Here is a 22042-nt window from a genome sequence, read left to right on the forward strand (position 1 = left end):
TCCCTACATTGCAGAATAAATTATTTCCTCACAGGTATTTCCATAGCACAGTAAGCATATCCATTATGGCATGTGGTATACTGGGAAAAACCAGATTAAAAAAAAATTTTTTTTAAGTTGTGGTAAACACATAACACAAAATTTACCATCTTAACCATTTTTAAGTGTACACTTCAGTAGTGTTAAGTATATTCACATTGTTGTGAGACAGATCTCCAAGACTTTTTCATCTTGCAAATCTAAAAGCCCTCAAGTTTCATCTATGTTGTGGCATGTAACAAGATTTCCTTGGAAAAGACCAGATTTTGAAGTAAGATGGACCTGGATTGAACCCTAATTCTGTCACTTACTAGCTGAGTAAGTTTCCTTACTCAGTTTCCTCATTATGGCAGTAATGATGTTTACCTCATAGGGCTGTTAAGAGTATTAAGTGAAATAATATGTCTAAAAAGGTTGGCTAGAGTTTGGCGTATAGTAGATATTCAATAAATAGTTGCTATCAGCTCATAGCTATTAGGCTGGGCTTCTTGAGGGACTTTGTCTTATTTTTCTTTATGTCTGCAGAGTCTAAAACAGTGCCGGCCACTTGATACTCAAGACTCAGGAAGTTGTTTGAATTGAAATACTGTATGTGAGGGATCAGTCCGACACCTCCCTAGTCTTGTCTCAGTCTGTACTCCCAAACAGACCCATGGCTTTAAAGAGTTCTGGAGTCAGATTACCTAGGTTTGAATCCCAGCTCTGGTACATACTTGGTGTGCGTCTTTGGGCAAGTTACTTAATCTCTTTATGCCTCAGTTTCTTCATTTGTAAAATAGGGATAGTCATGGGACCTGACTTGCTAAGGTTGTGGTAAGGACCAAACGAGTATACATATAAAGCGCTTGAAATGGTGTCTAAAACATAGTAAGCATACTATAAGGGTTAGCGAATATTGTTTTTTTTTTTGTGAGGGAGATCAGCCCTGAGCTAACATCCGTGCTAATCCTCCTCTTTTTGCTGAGGAAGACCAGCTCTGAGCTAACATCTATTGCCAGTTCTCCTCCGTTTTTTCTTTCCCAAAGCCCCAGTAGATAGTTGTATGTCATAGTTGCACATCCTTCTAGTTGCTGTATGTGGGCCGCGGCCTCCGCATGGCCGAAGAAGCGGTGTGTCGGTGCGCACCCGGGATCCGAACCCCGGGCCGCCAGTAGCGGAGTGCGCGCATCTAACCGCCAAGCCACCGGGCCGGCCCACGAGTATTGTTTTTAACAAATACTCTATATTCTGATGGATCCTAAATCTATACTTCCGCCCTGACTTCTTCCTTTAGTTCCAGATGGGTATATGCAAATACCTTCTCAGCATCTCCACTTAGTTGTCTAATGAGCATCTCGAACTTAATATGTCAAATAAAATTCCTGATTCCTCTTCTACCACAGCTAATCCTCCCCAAGTCTTCCCCATTTCTGTAAATGGGGCTTAAGAGAAGCCTGGGAGAAGACTCTGGGCCACGTGATTTAGAATGAGCCTGTCCTACTTGGATCTTAGTGTGCCATATTTTCATCTCTCCATTTCAGTTTGCCCTCTGTCAAGGTAATAAAATATGCTGGTATGATGCTTTAGCGTTTACAGAGCCTGTTCACATTTATCAGCACATTTGATCCTTAAAGCAAATCAGGTCTTATAAATCCCTTGCTTAAAACCCTCCAATGGCGTCCCATTGCAGTTAGAATCAAATCCTGATTCCTTACCATGGAGGCACAATTCCTTACCATGGATGCACAACTCTGGATGATCAGTAGGAGTTGAGGGGATGGGATAGACTAGGAAAACCCTAGGCTCAGGGTATACTAACTCACACAGGTCATGACCCACCACCCCTAGAGATATTGCTTCAGTTTGGCAGTCTGGTGACAAGCTAGGTTATGGCATCCTCATTCTGTTTCCCAAATGCCAGTCATTGCTTCCTTCATGATTATTGGCATATCTAAATTCTACCTGAGTGTTACTTACTTCATAGTTTTTCTTTAGATTGACTGCTCTTTTTTTGTTTTTTAATTTCAATAGACATTACTCGTTTTAGTCTCATTCTAAGCATTAGTATTTATGAAACCTAGGGGTTTATGTCAAATACAGTCTTTCCTTGCCTGTCAAGGATAATTTGATACTGAAAAACTCCTGGATAGGATAAATTCTCGTAGAGTAAAAATCAAAATACCATTAAGTTTAACAGGAAATTTTTGTATTTACAAACCATAAAATTCACTCCTAATTATATTGAAACAAAACAAATCCCGTTAAAGTAGACACAAGTATTCATTGGTTAACATTTGTTTTTAGAATAACCTAACAAGATATTTAATCTTCATTAATTATTCTTTAACACAGGTATTTACTTGCACTTAATATAATATTTTGAGGCTTTAGATATCTTACATTTAGGATTAAACAAATAAGATACACATTTATGTTTATGGAATTCAGTCTTTATTTAGAAAGAAAAGCAGTAAAGACAAATCAATGAAAACTGGAACTGTCTGGAAATGTCACATTCACTAAACAGGTTGACAGCTTAGGCAGCATGATGTAAGAGATTATCACTGCTATAAACTGTCAAACCACAAGTACTCCGAGAGAAAAACCCATGCAACACCTGCCGGTAATTCAGCTTTGACGATGACTGGATGGTGCCTCTTTATCATAGTACTCAGCTGTTCACAAGGAAAACAAAATCCAAATGATTATTTTTAAATGAGAGTAAGTACCTTGTAAGACAATGTAGAGGTAGTAAAAGAAATTTCTTGTGAAGTTGAATATTTGGAATATGATTGGGAGAATCTCTGGGTATGAGCCTTGTAACAAAAAAACAGCAGTGCCCTGCCTCACTTTTCACCCACAAGTTCCCCCTTTCCCAGGCAACCACCATCCACACTGTAGCTGCTTTCTTTTGCAGGGGAAGGGTCCAGGAAACAGGAGAGCCAATATTTCTAAATAATGTGCTTATAAGGCTATTTCTTGACTTTTCAATTTTAGACATTATTTTCTTCCTCTTGTAGAAGATTAGGATTTAATTCACAGCACCCTATGTCACATACTTCGTTTCCATCATTCTCTTAATGTAGTTATATCACAGTTTTGGCTGTTGGTGTTATTTACATTATGATAGTGATGATGATGTGGAGCCATATAGTATACAATTATATTTTGTATAATTTTTTTTCTTAGAGTTAAAAGCTTCCCTTTACTCCCTATTTTTTAATTGAAATATAAATATAAATGTAGTAGAATCCACTATTTTTAGTGTATAGTTCTGTGAGTTTTGACAAACACACACAGTCATGTGACCACCACTATAGTTAGGATATAAAAAGTTCCCTGGTAAAGTCAACCCCTTCCCTACCCCCATCCACTGGCAACTGCTCATCTGTTTTCTGTCCTGCTCTTATGCCCTTTTACAGACTGTCATAGAAATGGAATCATACCATATGTAGCCTTTTGAGCCTGGCTTCTTTTACTAGAATAATCATTCTTTTAAAATTTACTTTGCTTTCTGTGTACCTTTAATTTATTCCCAAATTCGAAAACTCTTCTTTTTTTTAAAAAAAGAAGTCCCTCTTGGAACTCTCCATCCTCCTCCAGTTTGAACTAGTTAGTCGCTAGGACAGCTATACAGCTGAATTCTTGGGGTTTCCCTTCACCAAATTCAGAATATTTTATTTCTTTTTCTCATATTTTAGATCCTCTGTTTCCTGAATCCTGTCTTCCTTTTTCTTGAGGGAGTACATTCTCTAGTAGCCTCCTAAGAAAGAGTACATGGGAGGTAACTTTTTTTTGAAGCTTGCATGTCTGAAAATGTCTTTTATTCTTACACTTGTATATTTAATTTAGCTGGGTATAGAATTCTAAATTGGAACTTATTTTCCCTTAAATTTTTAATGTTATTCCATGGTCTTTACTGGTCATTTTGTGTATATATACGTTAAAATATATAACAACTGTAAAAAAGTCATGTCTATTATCTGACATTAACCCCCTCTGCAAAATGATTGCAGTGAATGTTCTCTTAGGGTCGTCTTATTTTTAAGAGACGTTTTCTCTCCTATGAAGTTTGGGCTGATTGTTTTGGAGAGCTTCATGGAATAGGTGAGACTTGAGTTGGTTCTGAAGAATGAGTAGAATTTGAACAGCAACAGAGATATTTCTGGCACTAAGAACACCACTAAGAAAGTCCTCATAATTGGCGGTTAGAAGAGGGAAAGAAAGTGAAATGCTTGTATGGGGGATAGGTGGGAGATAAGTTTAGATGTGTTGGGAATAGGGTGGGGAAGGTAATTAACATTTATTGAGCATCCACAATGTGCCGTTGTGCAGAGACTTGTTTTTTTAAAAAAGTATATTGTTAAATATTTGACCTAAAAAAAGCTGTAATAAGTAATACCACGGTATTACCACGGTAACCATGTACCTGCCGCCAAACTTAAGAAATTAGCAATACAGTTAACGCCCGTTTCATGTCACTCCTTCCCCATCAGAGGTAATATGTGTTTTGAATAGAAAGCATATGCACATTTATGAAAGGATTACAAAGTAAGTTTCCCTTGCAAAAAGCCCACTACCACCTTTACTAGCACCCTCCAGTTCTACTCCCAGGAGTAACTATTGTTATTGATTTCTGTGTATCCTGCTAGACACATTCTGACTTGAGAAAAGCAAATATGTCTATGTTATCTTTTTTTCCTTAAATAAGTAGTATCGTACTATACAGACTATTGTGCGTCCAGCTTTTTTCACTTAAAAATGTATCTCAGCGATCATTCCATAATCACTACATGCAGATTATTTTGTTTCAGCCATTTAAAAAACTTGTTGTGTTGAAATATAACATAGAAATAAAAATGCACAAAAAATAAATGTACAGCTCAATGAACAATAACAAAACCATCAACTCTTTAGCAACCACCAGATCACCTCTGTATCCCCTGCCAACCACTCTACTGTTTCTCTTCGCCAAATGAAGTTACTAACCTGACTTCTAACGTGCATTTAGTTTTGCTAGTTTTTATGCTTTTAGAGAAATAGAATCAAACAGTATGTAGAGCCCCCCTTTTAATCAACGTTGTTTGTTAGAGTCATCCATGATGATGGTGAAGCTGTAGTTCATTCATTTTCAATTGCTGTATGGTATTCTGTTATATTAACAAACCACAATTCTTTCTACTTTTGATGACTATTTGGGGTCTTTCCGTTTGTGAACTATTATGAATAATGTTTATATGAACATTCTTGTACATGTCTCCTAATGTGTATATACACAATTTATTTTGGGTATATACTTAGAAGTAGAATTGCTGGGTTATAGGATATGCATAGGTTCAGCATCAGTAGCTATTACTGAACAGTTTCCCAAGTGGTTGTACTAATTAGCACTCCCACCAGCAGTGTATGTGAGTTCCTCTTATTCCATGTTCTTGCTAACCCATGATGTTGTTGGTCTTGTTATTTTTAGCTGTTCTAATGTGTGTGCAGTGGTATCTCATTATGGCTTTAGTTTATGTTCCCCTGATGGCTAATGAGGTTAAGCACCTTTTCAGAAGTTTATTGGCCATTTGGACATCCTCTTTTGTGGATTGCCTGTTTAAATCTTTTGCACAATTTTCTGTTGGGTTTTTCCTTTTTTCTTTTTTTATTGATTTGAAGTTCTTTCCATTTCCTGAATAGGAGCCCTTTGTAGTGATATTTCACAAATATTTTCTCTCATTTGGTGGCCTGTATAGTCTCTAAAAAGATCTTTTTTTTTTTTTGTTAATTTTTTGTTTATTGCAGTAACATTGGTGTATAACATTGTATAAATTTCAGGTGTACATCATCATACTTCTGTTTCTGCATAGATTACATCATGTTCACCACCCAAATACTAATTACAACCCATCACCACACACATGTGCCGAATTATCTCTTGCACCCTCCTCTCTCCCCCCTTCCCCTCTGGTAACCACCAGTCCAATCTCTGTCTCTATGTGTTTGTTTATAGTTTTTATTATCTACTACTTAATGAAGGAAATCATATGGTATTTGACTTTCTCCCTCTGACTTATTTCACTTTGCATAATGCCCTCAATGTCCATCCATGTTGTCACAAATGGCTGGATTTCATTGTTTCTTATGGCTGAGTAGTATTCCATTGTGTATATATACCACATCTTCTTTATCCATTCGTCCCTTGATGGGCACTTAGGTTGCTTCCAAGTCTTGGCTATTGTGAATAACGCTGCAATGAACACAGGGGTGCATGTATCTTTATGCATTGGTGTTTTCAAGTTCTTTGGATAAATACCCAGCAGTGGAATAGCTGGATCATATGGTAGTTCTATCCTTGATTTTTTGAGGAATCTCCATACTGTTTTCCATAGTGGCTGCAGCAGTTTGCACTCCCACCAGCAGTGTATGAGAGTTCCCTTCTCTCCACATCCTCTCCAACACATGTTGTTTCCTGTCTTGTTAATTATAGCCATTCTGATGGGCGTGAGGTGATATCTCATTGTAGTTTTAATTTGCATTTCCCTGATAGTTAATGATTTTGAACATCTTTTCATGTGTCTGTTGGCCATCTGTATATCTTCTTTGGAGAAATGGCTGTTCAGGTCTTTTGCCCATTTTTTAATTGGGTTGTTAGTTTTTTTTTTGTTGAGATGCGTGAGTTCTTTATATATTGTGGAAATTAAGCCCTTATCAGATGTATGGTTTGCAAATATTTTCTCCCAGTTGTTAGGTTGTCTTTTCGTTTTGTTGATGGTTTCCTTTGTTGTGCAGAAGCTTTTTAGTTTGATGTAGTCCCATTTGTTTATTTTTTCTATTGTTTCTCTTGCCTGGTCAGACATGGTGCTTGAAAATACGTTGCTAAGACTGATGTCGAAGAACGTACTGCCTATGTTTTCTTCTAGAAGTTTCATAGTTTCAGGTCTTACATTCAAGTCTTTAATCAATTTGGAGTTAATTTTTGTGTATGGTGTAAGGTAAGGGTCTACTTTCATTTTTTTGTATGTGGCTATCCAGTTTTCCCAACACCATTTGTTGAAGAGACTTTCTTTTCTCCATTGTATGTTCTTGGCTCCTTTGTCAAAGATTAGCTGTCCATAGATGTGTGGGTTTATTTCTGGGCTTTCGATTCTATTCCATTGATCTGTGTGTCTGTTTTTGTGCCAGTACCATGCTGTTTTGGTTCCTATAGCTTTGTAGTATATTTTGAAATCAGGGAATGTGATACCTCCAGCTTTGTTCTTTTTTCTCAGGATTCCTTTACCTATTCGGGGTCTTTTGTTGTTCCATATAAATTTTAGGATTCTTTGTTCTATTTCTGTGAAAAATGTTGTTGGAACTTTGATAGGGATTGCATTGAATCTATAGATTGCTTTAGGAAGTATGGACATCTTAACTATGTTAATTCTTCCAATCCAAGAGCATGGAATATCTTTCCATTTTTTTGTGTCTTCTTCAGTTTCTTTCAGCAATATTTTATAGTTTTCCGTGTACAGCTCTTTCACTTCTTTGGTTAAGTTTATTCCTAGGTATTTTATTCTTTTTGTTGCAATTGTAAATGGGATGGTATTCTTAATTTCTCTTTCTGCTACTTTGTTGTTAGTGTATAGAAATGCAACTGATTTTTGTATGTTGATTTTGTATCCTGCAACTTTACCGTATTCGTTTATTACTTCTAAAAGTTTTCTGGTGGATTCTTTAGGGTTTTCTATATATAAAATCATGTCATCTGCAAATAGTGACAGTTTCACTTCTTCCTTTCCAATTTGAATCCCTTTTATTTCTTTTTCTTGCCTGATTGCTCTGGCTAGGACTTCCAGTACTATGTTAAATAGGAGTGGTGACAGTGGGCATCCTTGTGTGGTTCCTGTTCTTAGAGGGATAGGTTTCAGTTTTTCACCATTGAGGATGATATTAGCTGTGGGTTTGTCATATATGGCCTTTATTATGTTGAGGTACTTTCCTTCTATACCCATTTTATTCAGAGTTTTTATCATGAATGGATGCTGTATCTTGTCAAATGCTTTCTCTGCATCTATTGAGATGATCATGTAATTTTTATTCTTCATTTTATTAATGTGGTGTATCACGTTGATTGATTTGCAAATGTTAAACCATCCCTGCATACCTGGAATAAATCCCACTTGATCATGGTGTATAATCTTTTTAATGTATTGTTGTATGCGATTTGCTAGTATTTTGTTGAGGATTTTTGCATCGATGTTCATCAGTGATATTGGCCTGTAATTTTCTTTTCTAAAAAGATCTTTTGATGAACAGAAGTGCTTAATTTTAATACACCTCATTATGTGACTGTTTTCCTTTATGGTGCTTTTTGTATTCTAAGAAATCTTTGCCTACCCTAAGGTCATGAAGATATTCTGTTTATCTTCTAAAAGCTTTATGGTTTGGCCTTTTACGTTTAAGTATGTGTTCCACTCGGAATTTATTTTTGGGTGTGGTGTGACCTTTCCCATTGCGATATCCAGTTGATCCAACGATATTTATTGAAAAGTCTCTTATCCCCCCAATGCTCTGTACTGTCTGTTTTCATGTCTGTGTCATGTCTGTTCTCTTTCAGTGGTCTATCCATTTATCCCGTGCTGATATCATGTTGTCTTATTTTCTGTAACTTTATATGTGTTGGTTTTGGCTATAGTATATTTAATAGGAGTAACTTCTCCTACTTACTTGTCTTCAAGATTTCCTTGGCTCTTCTTGGCCCTTTGCCATTTCCATATACATTTTAGAATGAGCTTGTACATTTTTACAAAATTTTGCTTGGGATTGCATTCAATCTATTGAATACAATACATTCTTTCTCTCTCCCCCATCCTCCTCTGCTCTTTTTCTTTGGTTGGTCTTCCTTAATCTCTCTTGATAATGTTTTATAGTATTCTATGTAGTAGCCTGTGTAACTTTTCTTAGATTTATTCCTTGGCATTTGACATTTTTTGATGATATTGTAAATAGTGTTTTTAAGATTGCATTTTCTCACTGTAGCTGTAATATAAAAACAAGATTGATTTTTATGTTGCTCTCCTATTTATATTGCACTTACACAGTCATGTGCTGCATAATGATGTTTCGCTCAATAAAAGACCACATATACAATGGTGGTCCCATAAGATTAGGACCATATAGCCTAGGTGTGTAGTAGGCTGTATCTTATCTAGCCTGTGTAAGTACACTCTATGATGTTCACACAATGACAAAATTGCCTAACGACGCATTTCTCAGAGGGTATACTGTCGTTAAGTGGTACATGGTGTATTTTAATACCTTATCTTTAGATTCTTTTGGATTGTCTATGTGTACAGTCATCTGTGAATATCTTATCTGCGAATGAAGCTTTTATTTTATCCTTTTGAATCTTATATCTTTTATTTCTTTTTCCTGCCTGACTGTGCTGCCTGGGACCCCCAGTACAGTGAATTGAAGTGGCATGTTCCTGATCTAAGAGGGAAAACCTTAAACATTTCACCATTAAGTATGATGTTTGCTGAAGGTTTTCTTTAGATACTGTTATTCTAGAAGTTCACTTCTTTTCTGAGTTTCTAATGTTGAATTGTATCAAAATGCTTTTTCTGCATCAGTTGGGATGTTCATATAAATTGTTCTCCTTTATGTTATAAATGTGATGAATTACATTGAGTAAAATTTTCAAATAGTAAACCAAATCTGAATTTCTGATGAAAATTTTATCCTTTTTATAGATTGCTAAATTTGATTCACTAATTTTGTTTTTATTAGGAGTTTTTCCCTTCTGTGTTCATGAGTGAGAATGGCATATATAATTTTCCTTTCAACAGGTTTTGGTATCAGGTTTATCTGGCCACTAGTCATAGCTTTAGTTACACTCCACAAGTTTTGATATGTAGTATTTTCTTTATCATTTATTTCAGAATATTTTCAAATTTCTACTTGGATTTCTTCTTTGACCCCTGCATTTTTTGGAAGTGTATTTCTTAATTCCCAAACATGAGGGTTTTATAGTTATCTTTCTGTTACAGATTTTAGGTTAATAGCATGGCAGTCAGAGAACATAGTCTGTATTTCACATCTTTTAAATTTGTTGAAATTTGCTGTATGGCCTAGCAGCTGGTCATTTTGTAAATGTTCTCTGTGTACTTGCAAAGAATGTATAGAGATTAGTTATTAGATGTAGTGTTGTACATGTGTTGATTTTGTTTAGTTGTGTTAAAATATTCTATATCCTTACTAATTTTTTGTCTACATTTATCAGTTTCTGAGAGAAATGATAAAAATCTTCTGTGATTGTGGATTTGTCTATTTCTCTTTTTAGCCCTGTCAGTTTTTGCTTTATGTATGTTGAAGCTGTTTATTAGATACATACAAATTTAGAACTGTTACGTTGTCCTGGTCCACCTTTTTATCCTTATAAAGTATCTTTATCTCTGTTAATGCTTTTTGCCATAAGTCTCTTATGCTGATTTTCATATATTTATACCACCCTTCTTTTGGTGTGTGTTTACATTGTATGTCGTTTACATTGTATGTCGTTTCCCATTCTTTTACTTTCAGCCTTTCTATAAGATGTTTCTCTGGTAAGCAGTGTAACAAACTTTGTCTTTTAATTGAAGTACTTAGTACATTTATGTTTAATGTAATAACTAATATTTGGGGGTTTAAATATATCTGCTTAATATAGTATTTGCTTTTTGTGTGTGAGGAAGATCAGCCCTGAGTGAACATCCATGCCAATCCTCCTCTTTTTTTTTGCTGAGGAAAATCAGCCCTGAGCTAACATCTATTGCCAATCCTCCTCCTTTTTTCCCCCCTCAAAACCTCAGTAGATAGTTGTATGTCATAGTTGTACATCCTTCTAGTCGCTTTATGTGGGATGCCGCCTCAGCACGGCCAGACGAGTAGTGCATCAGTGCGCGCCTGGGATCCGAACCTGGACCGCCAGTAGCAGAGCGCAAGCACTTAACCGCTAAGCCACGGGGCTGGCCCCTAGTATTTGCTTTTGAATGTCCCACCTGTTCTCTATTACTTTTTCTCTTCTTTCTTTTCTTTTTATTTTTTTTAATGTTCCTTTTTTAAAAAACAGCTTTATTGAGGTATAATTTATATACTATAAAATTTACCCATTGAAGTATCCAAATTTGATTTTTAGCAATTTTATAGTTAGATGACTATTGCCACAATCATTTTAAGAGTTCCTTTATGTCCATACTTTATTTTTTTAAGAGCTTTATTGAGATATAATTCATGTGCTACACATCACCCATTTAAAGTGTACAAGTCGGTAGCTTTTACTAGATACACGAAGTTATGCAGCTACCCTCACAATCAATTTTAGAACATTTCATCACCCCCAGAAGAAACCCCATACCCATTAGCAGTCATTCCTCAATTCCCCCCACTCCCTACCGTCTCTCAGCTCTAGGCAGTTACTAATCTACTTTCTGTCTTTATGGATTTGCCTATTCAAACACTAGGGAGCCTTTTGTGGATGACTTCTTTCACTAAGCATAACATTCTTAAGATTTGTCTATGTTGTAGCAAGTATCTGTACTTCATTTGTTTTTATTGTCAAATAATGTTCCATTATATGGGTATACTATATATCACCCATTCGTTAGTTGGTGGACATTGTTTTTTTTTCACTTTTGGGTTATTATGAATAATGCTGCTATGAATGTTTGTGTACAAGTTTTTGTGGGGACGTATGTTTTCATTTTTTTGGCTCTCTACCTAGGAGTGAGATTGCTGGGTTGTATGGTAACTCTATGTTTAACTTTTTGAGAAACGACCCAACTCTGTTTTTCCCAAAGTGGCTGCACCATTTTACATTTCCTCCAATGAGGAAGAATGTATGAGGAGTCCAGTTTCTCCACATCCTCATCAGCACTTGTTATTATCTGTCTTTTTAATTATAGCCATCCTAGTGGATGTGAAGTGGTGTCTTATTTTGGATTTGATTTGCGTTTCCCTGGTGACTAGTGATGTTGAGCATCTTTTCATATTCTTATTGGCCATCTATATATCTTCTTCAGAAAAAGGTATAATCAGAGACTGCCTGTTCTTTAAGTTGTTAACCCAATTTCTTTAGTAGGTATAGGCTTATCAGCACATCTGTTTCTCCTCATGTGAGTTTTGACAGTTTGTATCTTTCAAGGAATGGTCTGTTTAAGTAATCAAATTTGTGGGCATATAGTTGTTCATAATATTCTTTTATTATCCTTTCAGTGTTTAAGGGATCAGTAATGATGACCCCTCTTATATTTCTTTTATTTTAAATTGTGGTAAAAAATATATAATGGAAATTTACCATCTTAACCATTTTTAGGTGTACAGTAGTGCTAAGTACATTCATATTGTTGTGCAACTGGTCTCCAGAACACTTCATCTTGGAAAACTGAAACACTGTACCCATTAAACAACAACTCCCCATTCCCTAATCCCCCGTCCCCGGGTCCTGATAACCAGCATTCTACTTTCTGTCTCTATGAATTTGACTGCTCTAGGTACATCATATAAGTGGAATGATACAGTATTTGTCTTTTTGTGACTGGCTTATTTCATGTAGCATAATGTCCTTGAGGTTCATGCATGTTGTAGTACATGTCAGGATTTCCTTCCATTTTAAAGCTGAATAATATTCCACTGTATGTATATACCACATTCACGAGCTGATGGGCACTTGGGTGGTTTCTACTTTTTGGCTATTGTGAATGATGCTGCTATGAACTTAGGTGTTACCTCTCTTACATCTCTGATATTAGTAATTTGTGTCTATTCTCTTTTTTTCTTTTTTTTTTTTAGTATTTATTTATTTATTTATTTTTCCCCCAAAGCCCCAGTAGGTAGTTGTGTGTCATAGTTGCACATTCTTCTAGTTGCTGTATGTGGGACGTGGCCTCAGCATGGCCGGAGAAGCAGTGCATCGGTGCGCGCCCCGGATCTGAACCCGGGCCACCAGCATCGGAGCGCACGCGCTTAACCGCTAAGCCACGGGGCCGGCCCTCTTTTTTTCTTAATTAGCCTTGCTAGAGGTTTATCAATTTTATTGATCTTTTGAAAGAACCAGCTTTTGGTTTCATTAATTTTCTCTAGTGATTTCCTGTTTCCAATATCAGTGATTTCTGCTCTACTTTTTATTATTTCTTTTCTTCTGCTTAAATTGCTAGGCTTAGTTTACTAAGGTGGGAGCTTAGATTATTGATTTTAGGTTTTCTTTTCTACTATATGCATTCAATGCTATAAATTTCCCTCTAAGAACTGCTTTTACTGTGTCCCACAGATTTTGATAAGTTGTATTTTCATTTTTATTTAGTTCAAAATATTTATAAATTTCGGAGACTTCTTTGACCCATATGTTATTTAGAAGTGTGCTGTTTCATCACCAAATATTTTGGGATTTCCAACTGTCTTTCTGCTATTGATTTCTAGTTTAATTCCATTGTGGTCTGAGAACATACTTAGCATGATTTCTATTCTTTTAAATTTGTTAAGGTGTGTTTTATGGCCCAGAATGTGGTCTACCATGGTGAATGTTCCATGTGAGCTTGAGAAGAATATGTATTCTGCTGTTGTTAAATGAAATATTCTGTAAATATGAATTATATCTAGTTGATTGGTAGTGTATTTCAGGTCACTATGTCCTTACTGATTTTCTGCTTTTAGAGGTGTGTTGAAATCTAACTATAAATAGTGAATTTGTCTATTTCTTCTTGCAGTTCTATCACTTTTTGCCTCATGTATTTTAATGGGCTGTTGTTGTATGCATACACCTTAAAGATTGTTGTTTTCTTGGAGAATTGACCTCTTTATTATTATGTAATGACCCTCTTTATTCCTGACACTTTTCCTTTTCCTGAAGTCTGCCTTGTCTGAAATTAATGTAACTACTTCAACTTTCTTTTGATTAGTGTTAACGTGGTATATCTTTATCTCTTTACTTTTAACCTATATGTATCTTTAGTGTGTTTTCTTTTAGACAACATATAGTTGGGTGTTTTTTTTAATCCACTTTAACAGTCTCTATCTTTTATTTGATGTGTTTAGGCCATTTACAGTGATTGTTGATATAGTTGGATTAATATTTACCATGTGTGTAACTGTTTTCTACTTGTTAATTTGATCTTTGTTTCTTTTTTATCTTCCCCTCTTTTTCTGTGTTCTCTGGATTTAACTGAGCATTTTATATGATTCTATTATTTCTCTTAGTGTAACAATTAAACTTATTTTAAAAACATTTTTAGTGTTGGTCCTAGAGTTTGGAGTATACATTTACAATGAATCTAAGTCCACTTTCAATAACACTATACCACTTCATGGGTGGTATAAGTACTTTATAACAGAGTATTCCCAGTTCCTCCTTCCTATCACTTATAACATTGCTGTCTTAGCCATATGCTCTAATCACTCAACACATTGTTACTATTACTGCTTTGAATGGTTATCTGTTAGATTTATTCAGAGTAAGAAAAGTAAAAGATTTTTATTTTATGTTCACTTATTCCTTCTTTGATGATCTTTATGTGTATCTGGATTTCTGATCCATATCATTTTCCTTCTCTCTGAAGAATTCTTAATATTTCTTGTATGGTAGGTCTGCAGGCTAAAATTCCCTCAGTTTTTGTTCGTCTGAGAAAGTCTTTATATCTCCTTCACTTTTGAAGGATAATTTTACCGGATACAGAATTCTAGGTTGGTAGGTTTTTTCTTTCAACTATTTAAAATATTTCACTCCACTCTCTTCTTGCTTGCATGATGTTTGACAAGAAGTCTGCTGCAATGGGTGAGAGAGTTTTTTTTCCCTCTCTGGCTTCTTTCAAGATTTTTCTGTCTTTGGTTTTCTGAGTTTGGGTATGTTATGTATAGGTGTAGATTTTTTGATATTTATCCTGCTTGGTGTTTTCTGAGCTTCCTGGATCTGTAGTTTAGTGTCTATCATTAATTTTGGAAAATTCTCAGCTATTATTATTTCAAATATTTTTTTCTCCTTTCTCTTTTTCTTCTTCTGGTGTTCCAATTACACGTATACACTTTTTATAATTGTGTCACAATTCTTAGAGATTCTGTTCTGATTTTTTTTTCCCATTACTTTTTTCTCTTGGTATTTCAGTTTGCGAAGTTTCTGTTGACATATCTTCAAGATTGATGATTCTTTCATTGGCCGTGTCCAGTCTACTGAAAAGCTATCAAAGACATTCTTCATTTCTGTTACAGTGTTTTTGATTTTTAGCCCATTGCTCATTTTATAATTGGGTTGTCTTTTTATTGTTGAGTTCAGAGAGTTCTTTATATTGTCTGGATACTAGACCTTTATCAGATAGATGATTTACAAATATTTTCTCCCATTCTGTGGATTGTCTTTTCACTTTCTTGATAGTGTCCTTTGAAGCAGAAAGTTTTTAATATTGATGAAGCCCGATTTATCTATTTTTCCTTTGGTTGCTTGTGCTTTATTTTATTTTATTTTATTTTCTGTTCTTACAATTGTTTATTTCTTAATATGGGTGAAAATCACACAATATTTGCTTTTTAATTATTCATTTAACTATAAATTTTTTATGCAGTTTTCTGCATATATTTCAAATTTTTTTAAATGTTTAAAAATAAAAAAGGAAAAATCACATATAGGAATTAGCTAAATAAAAGAGGATTAAGATAATAGTTCTTCCATTTAACTATAGACTTTCATTATTTTTCTGAATTGAAACTATTATGATATCAAATTGTCTAACGATATGTTGTTTACTGAGGTTCTTAAGACACCTGCTTTTGTTAACCAAAACAATGTATACAGTAGTCTGTTGAATGAGTCATTTAATAAATGTGAAAAAAATCACCTATTATTCTGAAAAATACAAAATTCACAAAAAAGTAGTCAGAATAGTATAATAAAAACATATTTACCACTCATCCATCTCCAACATTTATCAGTATATTTGCACATCCAGTTTTACCTACTTTCTTCTAATTTTTATTCTTAAGGTCTTAAAGAAAAACCCAGATATCGTGTCATTTCATCTGTAAATACATCAGTATTCCATTTTAACAAAAAAAAACAGATTGTTAACATCGCCCCTATGCCACTGCTATCATAATAAAAGTTCCAATAATCCTTTAATTGTCCTTAATTATCTCAACAATTTTTATATTAGTTTCTTTGAATCAAGATCTAAATAAGGTCCATACATTGCCTTTGACCATTAGTCCTCTTAACTCTCTGTTCTTTAGCAGCTCTCTCCCATCTCTTTTTCACGTCATTGATCTATTAAAGAAACCAGATCATTTGCATTGCAGAATGCCCAATATTCTGGATTTGGCTGACTGTTTCCTTGTAGCATTGATAATTTTTTTCTTTAGCCGCCTGTTCTTTTTTTTCTCTTTGGAAGTATACAAATTTACCTTCCAATTTTGACACCATAGTGTTCATATGCAGAAATCAATGCTTTTCTGCGGCAGGATTATCGTGCTAGAGTCCACATGAAAACTCAATTAACACCATGATCTAAAGGAGAGGATTTTCCTTTGGAATTTCACTTTTTCCAAAATCAGTCTCATTGCACAATACACCCAAACTGATGAATCAATTTTGTCCATCCTTCTCCCTAACAGGCCCTGAGTGCATCTCGGTGAGGGGTGAGACCTCTCCAGGGACTGGGACATTGGCGGCGGCCATTGTTGTGGCCTGGTGTGGGCGTGCTGACACAGACACCATTGGAGTTCTCCCTGAGGCCGGCTAGCCCAGGGTCTGCCCCACCCGCTAGAGCACCAATTTAATGGTTGCTTGTGCTTTAGATGTCAGATCTAAGAAACCATTACCTAATCTAAAGTTATGAAATTTATACCTATGTTTTCTTCTAAGAGTTTTATATGTTTAGCATTTACATTTAGGTCTTTGATCCATTTTGAGTTAATGTTTGTATATGGTGTGAGGAAGGGGTCCATCTTCATTCTTTTGCTTGTGAATACCAGTTGTCCCAGCAATGTTTGTTGAAAAGATTGTTTTTTCCTCATTGAATTGTGTTGATACTGTTGTCAAAAATCAGTTGACCATAAATGTGAGGCTTTATTTTTGGAATCTCAGTACTGTTCCATTGATCTAGATGTTTGTTCTTCTGCCAGTCACAGTCTTGATTATTATAAACTTGTAATAAATTTGGAAATCAAGAAGTGTGATTCTTCCAACTTGGTTCTTCTTTTTTGAGATTATTTTGGCTATCCTGGGTCTCTTGCATTTTCATGTAAATTTTAGGGTTTATTTCTGCAGTGAAGCCAGCTGGGATTTTGATAGGACCTACATTGAATCAATATGGAGAGAATTGCCATTTTAGCGGTATTAATCTATGAATGTGGATGACTTTCCATTTATTTAGGCCTTGTTTAATTTCTTTCAATGATGTTTTGTAGTTTCACTGTACAAGTCTTCTATTCCTTTTGTTAAATATCTTCCTAAGTATTTTATTCTTTTTTGATGTCATTATAAATGGGATTGTTTTCTTTTTTTTTTTTTTAATTTTATTTATTTTTTTCCCCCAAAGCCCCAGTAGATAGTTGTATGTCATAGCTGCACATCCTTCTAGTTGCTGTATGTGGGACGCGGCCCCAGCATGGCCGGAGAAGCAGCGCGTTGGTGCACGCCCGGGATCCAAACCCGGGCCACCAGCAGCAGAGCGCGCGCACTTAATCGCTAAGCCACAGGGCCGGCCCAGGGATTGTTTTCTTAATTTCATTTTTGGATTGCTCATTGCAAATGTATAGAAATTCTGCTGATTTTTATATATTGATTTTGTATTCTACAACCTTGCTGAACTCATTTATTAGCTCTAATAGTTTTTTTCTGGGTTCCTTAATATCCTCTATATACAAGATGATGGCATCTGCAAATAGAGATAGTTTTACTTCTTCCTTTTCAATCTGGATGCCTTTATGTATTTCTGGGGTTTGTTTGTTTTTTCATGTGTTGAACCAACTTGTATTCCTGGGATACATCTTACTTGGTGATGGTGTATAATCCTTTTTAGGTGTTGCTGGATTTGGTTTGCTAGTATTTTGCTGGGGATTTTTGTGTCTATATTCATCAGAGATATTGGTCTGTAGTGTTCTTGTGATGTCTTTGTCTGGTTTTGGTATCAGGGTAATAATAGAATGAGTAACTCACAGGGTAGCTCATAGAGTGAGTTGGGAAGTGTTCCCTCCTCTTCTATTTTATGGAAGAGTCTGTGAAGTATTGTTAATTTCTCTTTACATGTTTGGTAGAATTTACCAGTGAAGCATCTGGACTTGGGCTTTTCCTTCTTTCTTTCTTTCCTTTTTATTAAATCACTGATTTGATCTCTTTAATTGTTGTAGATCTGTCAGATGTTCTGGTTCTTCTTGAGTCAGTTTCTGTTGTTTGTGTCTTTCTCAGAATTTTTCCATTTCATCTAGGTTATGTAGTTTGTTGGCATATAGTTGTTCCTAGTACTCCCTTATGAACTGTTTTATTTCTGTAAGGTTGGTAGTAATGTCCCCTCTTTCATTCCTGAATTTAGTAATTTGAGTCAGTGTAAACTGGTCAGTATAACTAAAGTTTTCAATTTTGTTGATCTTTTCAAAGAACCAACTTTTGATTTTGTTGATTTTTCTCTTATTTTTCTGTTCTCTATATCATTTATTTTCTCAATAGTCTGTTTTTATTTCCTCATGCTTGGTTGGGTTTAGTTTACTCCTTTTATTTTTCCAGTTTCTTCTTCTTCTTTTTATTTTTGTGAGGAAGATCGGCCCTGAGCTAACATCTGCCAATCCTCCTCTTTGTTTGCTGGGGAAGACTGGCTCAGGGCTAACATCCATGCCCATCTTTCTCCCCTTTATATGGGATGCTGCCACAGCGTGGCCTGACAAGCAGTGTGTCGGTGCGTGCCTGGAATCTGAACCGGCGAACCCCAGGCTGCCTCAGTGGAGTGCATGCACTTAACCGCTTGCGCTACAGGGCCGGCCCAATTTTTCTAGTTTCTTATAGTGGAAGTTTAGGTAATTGATCTGAAATCTCTCTCCTTTTTTAATATAAATGTTTACAGCTATAAATTTGTCTATAAGCACTGCTTTTGCTAAGTCCCATAAAACCATGTTTGTTTTCTTTTTTTTCCTTTCAAGGAAAGGGCAGATGTTTTTCTGTTGTTTTTGGGCTTGCCTTGATTTAAGCTTACTTGAACGATATGAAATTGCTGATAGTCAATATTTTTGACCTACAGAAATGGTGATTTCCTATGGTTCACCCTAATACAAATCACTCTCATAAACGTCTCATTACCTTACATTACCCCGTATTACCTTATTTTTACAATCTAAGAAAACAAGCTCAGAAGGATAATGGGACTTCTATAAGATCATAAGACTGATAATGTGTCAAGATAGACTAAGATATTATTGAAGACCTGCATATCCTGTAATAATAGTTACAAGGAGCTTTTGATCTGATTGAGGGACAAGTATACATGAAAATAATTCACATCTGGCCCCTGATAATGGTATGTCTCAAAAATGTTAGTGGAAACTGTGCCATAATTGATTAATGAACCTGTCATTAGACTAGAAGGCTATTGCTCATGCCTTCAGACATTTACTGAGTCCCTGCTCTGTGCCTAGCATTCTTTGAGAGAGAGAGGGCATACACGATAAACACAAGCTGGTACCTATTCCAAAGGAGCTTGTGGTCTATAGGAGGAGGGGACAAATGAACCAGTAATTGATGCAATAGGATAAAATAGATAAGCCCTACAGGAGGGGCACCTACTCACTTAGAAAGGAGAGAGGGGAAGGCCCATCAAAGAAAATTTGTGGTTGTTTGGCTTGCATTTTGAAGAAGGAGAAGGAGCTTTCCAGATATAAAAGACAGGGAGAAGACATTCTAGGCAGGGGAACATGTCCAGAGAGGCATAGAGAGAGAGCATGTGCATTTGGAGCCTAGAGTGTGCGTTGGGAAAGAGGTGAAGCTAGAGAGGAAAGTAGGCGTTAGAATATGCAGGGTGTTGTATCATAAGGCAAGGAGTTGGGCTATTAGCTTATAGGCTGTTGGGGAGCTTGTGAAGGTTTCTGGAAAGAGACCTTTGAATTATTTGTCCTGGGTGAGTTTGGAGCTGCTCTCTTTTGCCATATATGCTAGTCATTCTTCCCTGACCAGTAAAATGTTCCTCTTTTTTTTTTTTTCCCCCTGATTCACAGTTCACTGAGACTTTTTTGACGGAGAGGGACAAACAATCCAAATGGAGTGGAATTCCTCAGCTGCTCCTTAAGCTGTATGCAACCAGCCACCTCCACAGTGACTTCATTGAGTGCCAAAACATCCTCAAGGTAACTCTTAGGGGACTTCAAGGGGCTGCATTCAGGGCCTCCAGGTGTCACAAGATACTCGTTTTTTTTTTCTCCTTTAATCTCCTTTTAAAATAGCCTGTTTTTATTGCGTAAGCTGTTGAGAATTTGGAAAGTTCAGAAAAAGTGCAAAGAAGAAAAATAAAAATCACCTATAATCCCACCACCCAGAGATAATCACCATTAAGTTCCCTCTGCGTATCCTTCTGGGCTTTATTCATGCTTGTTTTGTGGCAGTGCTTGCTTAATTTGGGAGATCAACACTGTCACCTGGGATTGGGATGACATTCTTTTTGAGCGGGATTTAAAAGATTTCATATTGCTGGTTCATGCAAGTGGCCTTGTAGTTGTTGATAATTATGACTAACATAAGAAGATGAAGGGACTGGCCTTGACGGTTGGGAGAAGGATGGAAAGAGTGCAGAGACATGCTAGGGCAGTTGTTCTCAAACTCGAGTGTGTATCAGAGTCACCTGGAAGGCTTGTTAAAACACGGAGTGCTGGGCCCCACCCCCACAGTTTCTGATTCAGTAGTTCTGGGGTTACCATATCCAAACTTTGGCGTAGGGGGTAGATTCAAATTTGAATTTAGATTACCAGCTCTAGCTGCAGTTAAAACCCATGCAAGTTATATTTGATCATAATAAGACTTGATATAATGTTCTTCAGAGGTGAAGTTTTGATTATTATATCACATAAGTCATTCTAAAATATAATAGGCACCAAATAAGCTTAATCTTTACCTTTAAGAAGAGATGTTTTGTCTATGTAACTTTTTTATAAATTGAAAATCATTCTCTGGGGCCGGCCCAATGGCCTAGTAGTTAAGTTTGGTGTGCTCCACTGTGGCGGCCCAGGTTCGTGGGTTCAGATCCTGGGTGCAGACCTATACCACTCATCAAGCCATGCTGTGGCAGCATCCCACATAGAAAATAGAGGAGGATGGGCACAGATGTTAGCTTAGGGCCTCTCTTCCTGAAGCAAAAAGAGGAAGATTGGCAATGGGTGTTAGCTCAGGGCCAATCTTCCTTACCGAAAAAAAAATCATTCTCAAATAAAAGTTTTTTAATTAAAAAAAGAAGTTTTGTGTTCTTGATCTTCTCACAGTCCGTCCGATTAGAATAGAAATAATTATACCCTTTTACAGTTGTTTGAAAACACTTTGCAAAGAATTGTACATTATTTCATTTGATTCCTGCAAAATCTCTGATACATGAGGTAGAAGAAAGAGGGAAATTAATATTTGTGAGTGCCTGCTGTGTGATCATCATTTCTTTATTCATCCAGCAAATACTTATTTGAAACTTAACTGTGTACCATGCATATTTAATTCGTATGGTAACTCTGTGAGATAGGTGGTATATTTATTTGTATTAGTCCAGAATACTTTGATGGCAGGTGATAGTAATCCACTCAGACTAGCAAAAAGATCCTTTCTTGTCTCACATAAGCGGAAAGCACAGATGTGAATTCAGGGGCTGAACAGTTAGGCTATCCATTTCTTATCTTGACATCTGTGTGTGGCCTCATGTTCCTCCATGTGATCACAGCTTCAGGGTGACATTTCTACAACTTGGGCAAGCCACTGAGGTGAGGGGGGTGAGAGACTGTTGGCTAGGCTTGATCACTTATGCCTGGGGCAAGGACTGAGGTGCTTGTTGGCAGCCCCAGCAGAACCATGTGGAAAGTGGGG

General features: G+C 36.1%; 1 protein-coding gene across 3 annotated transcripts in view; it reads left to right on the plus strand.

The window, feature by feature from the left end:
• Positions 1–22042, plus strand: part of TRPC4AP (transient receptor potential cation channel subfamily C member 4 associated protein) — a 78604-nt gene that overhangs the window by 2343 nt on the left and 54219 nt on the right. For all 3 annotated transcript variants that reach the window (XM_058562835.1, XM_058562836.1, XM_058562837.1), the window contains exon 2: positions 20203–20331. In XM_058562835.1, the coding sequence (XP_058418818.1) occupies positions 20203–20331 (129 nt within the window). The remainder of the gene's footprint in view (positions 1–20202; positions 20332–22042) is intronic.

The sequence above is a fragment of the Diceros bicornis genome, chromosome 19 (assembly GCF_020826845.1).
Source record: "Diceros bicornis minor isolate mBicDic1 chromosome 19, mDicBic1.mat.cur, whole genome shotgun sequence".
NCBI classification, from domain to species: domain Eukaryota; kingdom Metazoa; phylum Chordata; class Mammalia; order Perissodactyla; family Rhinocerotidae; genus Diceros; species Diceros bicornis.